The sequence below is a fragment of the Gossypium arboreum genome, chromosome 5, assembly GCF_025698485.1.
Source record: "Gossypium arboreum isolate Shixiya-1 chromosome 5, ASM2569848v2, whole genome shotgun sequence".
NCBI lineage: Eukaryota > Viridiplantae > Streptophyta > Magnoliopsida > Malvales > Malvaceae > Gossypium > Gossypium arboreum.
The window spans coordinates 89,002,900-89,011,848 of record NC_069074.1 but is presented as its reverse complement, the minus strand read 5'-3'; the positions used below and the strand labels follow the sequence as shown (position 1 = coordinate 89,011,848).

General features: G+C 31.3%; 1 protein-coding gene across 5 annotated transcripts; it reads right to left on the bottom strand.

Annotated features, from left to right (window-relative positions):
• Nucleotides 1-2,108: 2,108 nt before the first annotated feature.
• Nucleotides 2,109-8,424, bottom strand: LOC108450161 (kinesin-like protein KIN-14N). Of its 5 annotated transcripts, none has more exons than XM_017747669.2 (17): nt 8,133-8,424; nt 7,015-7,266; nt 6,786-6,930; nt 6,598-6,707; nt 6,389-6,508; nt 6,097-6,300; nt 5,738-5,914; nt 5,578-5,652; nt 5,337-5,483; nt 5,123-5,261; nt 4,898-5,007; nt 4,271-4,432; nt 3,978-4,186; nt 3,804-3,885; nt 3,602-3,706; nt 3,404-3,508; nt 2,109-2,600 (listed from the first exon to the last, which is right to left on the bottom strand). In XM_017747669.2, exons 2-17 carry the CDS (start codon nt 7,204-7,206, stop codon nt 2,421-2,423), a joined length of 2,262 nt encoding a protein of 753 aa, XP_017603158.1. In that variant the 5' UTR covers nt 7,207-7,266; nt 8,133-8,424; the 3' UTR covers nt 2,109-2,420. The 5 variants fall into 5 exon arrangements, with proteins under 5 accessions (XP_017603158.1, XP_017603157.1, XP_052883699.1 ...); XM_017747668.2 differs by having other exon boundaries at nt 7,750-8,423; XM_053027739.1 differs by lacking the exon at nt 8,133-8,424 and adding an exon at nt 7,723-7,837.
• Nucleotides 8,425-8,949: the final 525 nt, after the last annotated feature.

The window sequence follows — 8,949 nt, the reverse complement described above, 5'->3', positions numbered from 1 at the left end:
ACAGACTACAGAGAAAGGATGGAGAGGAAGAAGAGAAAGAGAGATGGCACGTGTGAGTCATATATGGCACGTGTGGAAAATGGGATACGGAAAGGTGTACTGTATATTGATAACGTGTCAAGAGTGCAAAGGTTGGTTTGTCTCCTAAGGAAGGAATTGGAAAGTATAAAATAAAGTAATATACAATATATACAAAACAAAATTCGGTACTCGAATTTAGTTCGATTGGAGATACCATTAATATTTTTTAAAATTTTAATTATCAGTTAATTTAGTTTAAAATTAGGTAATTAATTAAATTTAATAATTAATATTATGTGTTAAATTCAAGATTGATGTAGTGTTTTTAGTTATGCATAATTTCAAGAGACAAAATTTTGGTTAACTTTCAAGACAAAAACATATATTTCGGTTAATTTTAATATATTTTATACTTGTTTTAACAAAAAAATATAAATTTTGGTTAACCAAATGAATTAATCAAAATATATCGGTTTGGTTAATTTTTTTAAAATTTCGGTTCGATTAATGATTAAAGGATTATACAGTTTGATTAATAACCGAATCAACTGTTTGAACACCCTTTTATATCTATATTATTAAAAAAGTCCCTAACTGAATTAGTTTTATAAGTCAATCGGGCACTAACTCGATTAAAAATTACAAAATTATTCAAGAGTATTTTTATCTTTTCGTTTTAAAAACAATAAAAATCGAACATCAACTTGATTAGAAAAATTATAAAATTATTCAAGAGTATTTTATCAATAAAAATATAAATAAGTTGGGACTTGAACCTCGTAAATTAAATTAATAAAATCTAAAATTTCTTGCTCAACTAAAGTACCATCTTAATATTTTTAAGCATTTTTTTTAATATTCAAACTTTTTAACTACCTCAATTGTATCTATACTTATATATTATTGATAAAGTCCCTAATTAAATTGATGCCACGAGTCAATCAAGCGTCAACTCAATTACTGAAATTATAAAATAACCTTTCATAATTAAAATAAATATTATTTTTCAAAGGTATTTTAATCTTTTATTTTAAAAATTTAACAAAATATATAAAAATGAGATTTGAACTCATATCAATTAAATTAATAAAACCTTAAATTTATCACTCAACCAAAACTTTGTATTAATATTTTTTACATTTTAAATTTATTATGCACACTTTATTTGCATCTTTATTTGAAAAGGCAATGTCTTATCACTATATTCAATACGGTATGAATTTTAATATTTTAATATAGTTTTATATATTTATCTATGTTTATATAAAATATTTGAGTTAATATTTAGTACACTAACAATGTACTTTTTTTTCTCACAAATAATCTTAAAAATTTTTCATGTATTTTTTAAATATTTATTTCATGCAACTTTGCTCATGTTATTTGTTTGCTTTGGATATGGGTTAAGAATGGAGAGTTGGAGAGGAAAAAGATTCCTCTTAAAGTCAAAAACAAGTATTTATGAGTCATGGTAATCTTTTTTTGTCGTCTTGACGCGTAGTTTATATTTGTTTTATTATGGTTAATTATTTAATGAGTAAAGTAACTTTCTAGATAGACAATAATGTGATTGATATGAATTAAAAATTCAAGTACAATTCATGAAGAGTTTGAGAGAAAAAAGATCCCTCCTGAAGCCAAAGAGAGTTATTTATAAACGAAGGTAATTTCCCTTTGACCTCAAGTCTTGATGCGTGACTTACATCTGTCTCGTCATGATTGTCAACTTAAGGAACAAAATAACTTTCTAAATAAGTATTAATGTGATTGATATAGATTAAATAGTACTCCCACGTCCAACCCATGTAAAGCATTGTCCAATACCTATTCCTAACAAAATGGATCGAAAGAGCTCCACGTACTGTACATGTACCCATCTGCGAGATCCATAGTTGGCATGAAAGGCAGCTCAAGCTTATAGAGACAACAAGAAGAAGCAGATAGTCTAAGATGCCTTATTTTTATTTCGTTGGTACGTGTTGCACTCTCTTGCAAACGCTTGATTTGGTAACAAAGAATAGATATAAATATATTATCCAAAAACTCAATCGAGATCAAACCATTATGATTTCATAATCAAACATTAGTTTCTTCCTGCTTGAACTCAGCCTTTCAATTATATGAACATATTAAAACAAAGAAATCAAAACTGTGAACTAAAATATTGCATTAATTCCACAAGTGGAAATGTCGAAGAAATCAAGTCAGCATAAGTCAGCATAAGTAATATAAATGTGGTAAGTGAAGGGGTTGCTTGCTAAAAATACAAGAGCAATGGCTACTATACAGATGGTTACATGTTAGAATCTCTCTTTTCTCAATCTACTAATGCAATATAGATACATATGGCTAAACAAGGGAAAAGAACCATGTAAAAAAGGTGGTTTTCGTATATGAGATCAGCCATAGCTCAATCGAGAATTCGAAGTCCGGATGTTGAGTTGACGTCGGGGAGTCCCAATCTCACAAGCATTGACCCTAGCTGCGAAACGCAGTGAGCATAGGGATTCACTGGCTGAAGAGGGTTCGGGAGAGAGATTTACGAACATCAGAGTCTTTGAATCCCCACCTAAACAAGGCTAATTCACCATAGGATAAAAGAAAATTAGACACTCAAGACGGGAAATACAAGGATCGAGGAAGGGTTGTAGATACCCCCAAACTCCAAACCTATTGAATATCATTTTTTAAGGATGATTGCATGAACCAACCGAGTTAAGTCGTAAATTCTGCTTTACCAAGTTAATGTGTTTTATTATTGATTGACATATGAATTCCCTGTCTCCATAGGCAAAGAATCTAACTTTAACTTCACAATTTATACTAACAATACATGCATTAATCATAAAAAGGCTGGTTAACCATAAGATAAAAGAAATTACACTTAGACTGAAAATCCAGGGGCAGGGGAATGGTTGCAAATACTCGGATTCAAATTCCAAACCTGGCAGATGCTATTTTCCTAAAGGATGGCAGCATGAACTAACCGAGTTAAGGTTCGGGTTCTACTTTACTATGTTTAATTATTGATTGATGTATGAATTCCATGTTTTCCATAGGCAAAGAATATAACTTTAATTGCATAACTTATACTAAAATGAAATTTTTTTAGGTTAAAGTTCTAAACAACATTAAATTTAAATGTTATAAAAAATGTTGATTTGCCATATTTTAGAGTTATGTGGGAAAAAAAAAAATTCTGTAATTTTTAAAACACGACAATGACTACTTTCTTTTTCACATAATGATAAGTCAGCATTTCTAAGTTCAACCTTACCGTCGTTTATACTATTACCTATGCCTATAGTACAAAGACCCAACAAGTAGTTTAACCAAAATTTTTGTTATATTCAGAATTGAAACTGCATGTGTAGAGAGTTACCTGAAGAAGATAAGTGAGTTTTGAGTTCCTAAATGGTACATGATCTTCCTTCTTTGCCAATGCAAATATAACATCGGCTAAAGACGATAGACTTTTATTAATGGCCTGAATAAAATCAAATATAAGAAAAAAAAATCAAAAAAGGAAATGAGAAACAGCGTATACTGATATTTAAGTAATAAGTATAGGTAATAATACTTGAGTCTCTTTCAACCGGTCCCCTGTTGAGCCACTTTTGGATAGCCGTTCACTTCCAGCAAGATCGATTAGATTCAAGACACCTTGTACTTGTTGTTCAGTGCTCTGTCGATATATATACATGCATTAGTTCATGGATGAAAAGATTGAGACTGGTATGGCATTATATTTATGCGGATTATGGCAGAACATCAACTTGTACCTCGTTAACACCAGTTATTCGCATTGTGAAGACAAAATGACTTCTCGATGATTGTTCATTCATTTGAGTTCTCCCCACGGACCTGAATGAGACAAACACAAACTTCATAAGAATTCTAATATTTCTCGCCTCAAATTTTCAACCGACAATACGAGGCAACTCTAAAATGTTTACCTGCTTTGTGCAGCTCGGTCTAAAAGAAATGAGACCTCTCTACTACTTTGAACATCCACAATAGTTAGATCCGAGACTTGAGTGTTTCCATTGGCATCATGTTTAATCATATATTGCTTTCCAGTAACACCATTTTCAAATCGTGATGAATCCCGGTTTGTTGATAATAAATCACGGATTGTTTCATTGTATATTTCTAACATTGAGACCTACGAATATTTTTCAAAGAAAAAAGTTTACTAGATTATCTAGAAAAGATATAAATATATCACAGAGCATAGATAGCAAACAACCTGCATTTCATATCTCCAGCCTTGATGTTGAACAGCTTGTGTAGTTTGAAATATTTGTTCTAAAGAACGAGGTATTAATCCCTTCTCATCCGGCTGTCCCGGTTTGCCCATCATAGTGTAGGTTTTACCCGAACCAGTTTGCCCATAAGCAAAAATGCAAACCTATAGAAACAAAAAATTGTTGCATGATGAATGAATGAATCAATGTATGCATATATGTAGGTTAAAGTACCTTGGAGGCCCCTGTACTAGGAGCGAAATTGGATTTTGCTCCCTCTACTCAAAAGATGGGAAATTAGTCCCTATACATTAAATCAAAGAGCAAATTGGTCATTTCTGTTAAAAATTTCATTCATTTGTAGTGTTAAAAACTGGTGTGATTGAGGGAATAACCAAATAATGATACATGATGTGTCATGTGTACCCCATACTAATGTACAGGGACCAATATTTAACAATAGAATGGATGGAATTTTTAATAGAAAGACCAGTTTGCTCTTTGATCTAACATACATGGACTAATTTGCCCAATTTTTGAGTAAAGGGGACAAAATGCAATCTGACTCCTAATACAGGAGCCTCCATGGCACTTTTACCTATATTTGTATGTATGTATGCATACAAAACCTTGTAACCATCAAGAGCACTTTGGACAAGTTGTGAGATTTCGACAAAAACTTCCTCTTGTGACACATCAGGCATAAATACTTTGTCGAAAATGAAAGAATGCTTCTGCCCTGACAAAAATACAAACATCAAATAAGCTTTTTAACTTCGAAAACAATATAATTCATACATAACGAGATCATAGAGCATTCAATAATAACTTATATATATATATTGGTTCATTACCGTTATGTGTCATGTCAATGCTGCGATCAAGGTATTCCATTACCGTGGGATAAGAAAAAACCTTCCCATGGTTACTCGAACTATAATCAGCCAATTGAGGACGCACTCGACAAAATACACGGATATTTCCCTTCAATTCCTACAATAGAAAAAGCAATCCGTTGGGATAATATATCTGCAGTAATGTTAACGTAAGATATAGTTTAAAGATTACCAATATAGTATTATGCAACTTCTTCCGTAGCTTCTCTCCTTCTATAAGCTTAAATTCTGCATCTTCTAAGCATTTATGTAACTCCTTTATGATTTCCTTTTGTCCTTCAAACTCCTTTCTTTTCTCAAGTGCGAAAGTATCAGACATCTAAGTTGAGAAAGAAGCAAAATTATAATAGGAAGTTAACTATAATAATGATATAAATAATTTTTTTGTTAAAAAAAGAAATAGAAGAAAGAACCTGTAATTTCCTCTCTGCAACCGCTAATTGATCATGCAAAATTTGTATTTGATTACCTTGCGACAAGCATTTCTCCTGTAAAAGATGCAAAACGTTTCAGAATATATTCAATTATCTATGCCTAAGGGGAAATCAAAGTAAATGAGAAGCAAAAACAAACCTCTAATCCACTCGAGTTAGTTGCCAACTCTTTGTATTTCGATGCTTCAACAGCTAGACTTTGCGCTTGCTGTTGATATTGGTCACGATCGTCCTTAATCTGGTGTAGCTCCATTCTAAGACATGCAACTTCGTTCAGCAAAGCCTCTTTTTGCTTCATAACCCCATCTTGCGAAGCCTAACGTACATCAATAATGATAAATGAAAAAATTTCCTCAAAAATCACTAGGACAAACCTTACCATATGTAAATTCCAACAACTAACAATGAAGCATTGTGCATAACAAGCCATTGAAAGACTAGAGTACTACAAATGATAAAAGATATGCAACAAGAGATAGCTTTCCGATGGAAACTTACTATAGATGAAGTGAGTTGATCTTGCAACGATTTATGTTCACCCCTTAAGTTATGAAGATTTTCCACTGCAGCCAATCTCTCTTTCTCACCGCGCTTAATGGTTTCATGAGCAGCAGTGACATCCGTCTGGAGTTTACTGTTATATATCTGTAAACTCGAGTTGTATTCTTGTAGTAGCTTGTACATATCATTTATTGATTCTATCTGCAACGTTCAAGAATTGCATATTACAGCAATAGAAAAACCGAGGCACAAAAGACTTCGAATAAGATCAAATTTTTGTTATATTTACCCTTTGATTAGCACTATCAAGCTCAGCTTGAACTTTATCAAGCTCTTCGGAGAGAGAAGCCTTTGACCTTTCAAGACTAACCCGAGCTTCTTTTTCTTTTGCAAGAGAATCCATTGCAGCCTGATTGTTACATTCGAAAGAACTAATCATGTTCCGAACACAAAACACAACAACGAAGAAGTCTATGACCGAAACTTGCGTTTTCCTACCTTCTTCTCAGATTCTTCTTTCACAAGCTGCTCTTGTAACGAAGCCAAGCTATTTCTTAGCTCCAAAATTATCAAATTCATTTCTTCATCCTTGTTTTTCAGAGCCATCGCTACAACAAAATAGATTAATTTACATAAAATAATCAATACGATTATAAAAATAAATATATAAAACAAAGATTCAATACCCATTTCATAGCATCTTCTTTCAGTTAATTCCAAAGCACTCCTTAATTTCTCTTGTTCAAATGCATATTCTCCTTCAAGTTCTTGGAACCATCTAATGCAAAGCCTAAGCCTCTTTATATACTCCATCATATTCTCACATCTCTCCTGAAAAGAGAAACAGAGACAAACTGAAAAAAATCGAAATGAATTCAAACTAAACACCTACAAATACAAGATAAGCACACTCACCTTATAGTTAAACTTGTTCTTGGATTTCATTTTCTCACTCACTAATGCCTCCACATCCTCTCTAGTGAACTCAATGGCACCACATTCAGAACCCGCATGGCTCACCGGCGTGCTGTCGGGGCCAAGGTCTTGGGAGCTATTTACAAGTGAAAAAGCTAGCCGGAGCCTACCATTATTTGGAGTGCCAATCATTTTTTCAAATCCAAGCTTTTGCCCCTTCTCTTCACTCACTTCAGCAGCAATGCATTTATTCTGCAAATCCAATAAAAAAAATCCACCCAAAATTGTGAAGTTAAAAAAAAAAAAAAAGAGTATTCAGCTTCCATTTTTTTACTCTCAAATAATATTAGTCCATTAATGAAAGTAGCTACAAAATTGCAACTTCACCCTAAAAACTGGGATAGAAAGCCGATCTGAACCCTAAAATGACAAACAAAAGGTACTTACTAGCAAAAAATGGTAAAAAAAATAATATTAAAATAGAAAGACCAAAATGAAAAACAAAAGATACCCATTTACAAGAACAACATGAAGAATAAATCTTTACCAAGAAAATGGGAAGGAAAAAAAAAAGTCTTACACCATAAGCAAATGCTGAAAAAAAGAACCTTAAAAACCCCAGATTGATTTGTAAAAATTTTTAAGTTCCAAAATGTAAAACAAAAGATACCCATTAATGAGAAGAACATGAAGAGACTGAATCTTTACCAAAGAAAGTGAAACTTTTTAACTTACTTTTGAAGGGCTTGGGGTTGTAGTGGAAGTAGTTGAGGAACTGGTAGTGTTATGATGAAAGGGAGGTTTATTCTGATTCTTTGAGCTCATTTTTGAAGAAAGAGAAGCTTGTGAGATCTAAACGGGACCGTGAATTGCATTCAAAGCTACCAACAATCACGGCCGTTGCTTTTACTAGCAGGAAGATGGATGAATATGAATCAAGCATAAGACACTCATGAACACTCAAAATTTTCTTTATTAATCTCCCCAAGAAAAAAAAAACCAAAAAAATAAAAAAACATGAAAGTTTATATAATTTGTTTTTGGATTTTTTTATTATTTATTTATTTTTTTATTGATGGAAATGATTAAAAAAGAGTCGTGTTTTGGAGTTTTATTACCGTTGAGATCTGGCGGAATTTTGCTGGATGTTTGAAGCTTGAAGGGGATCTCTCGTGTTGCTGGGCTCATTGGGATGGCAATATTGCCCTTGCTTAATGCTGCATATTCCACTCTCCAAATAATTTGGGTTCAAATTTTAAAGATATATTATTAAAAATAAATATAAAAATGCGTCTTGAATCTGCTATTATGAACCATCCATGTTATTTGATGTTCATGGCTTGCCTTCTTTCTTGGTAATATGTAATAATCTTTATAAGAACATTTTGTCGGTTGGTTTTCAACATGTCTGCGGTAAGACATATTAATTTCTCGGGTCGAGTTTAAATATTATATTAATGTATTTTATATTTTTAAATTTAATTTGATTTGAAATATATCTTTAAAATTTTACTTAAATTTTTTATTTTTGAATAGACGTTCGTTTATATATAATTATTTAAATATATATTTATATTTATAAATGTATTTTCTTTTAAAAAATTGTGTTTTTCCATTTAATGATTATATTTTAATGTATATCAATATCATATACATATATTAGATTATAACAAATTCATAATGTTGGACGAAAAAATTTATTATAAAACTAATATATTTATTTAAAATAGAACAAAATGTTATTGAAATAGTAAAGTTAAAGATTTATGATTTATAATGTCATTGGTTTAAGTTTTATCACGTGAAAAATTTTATTAATTTATAAAAATATGAAAAGATAAAAAATATTCTAATATTAATATAACGTACTCTGTAAAATGAATAATTTATTATTATTATTTCCATAGCATTATCTCAACAACTTAAATAATAATA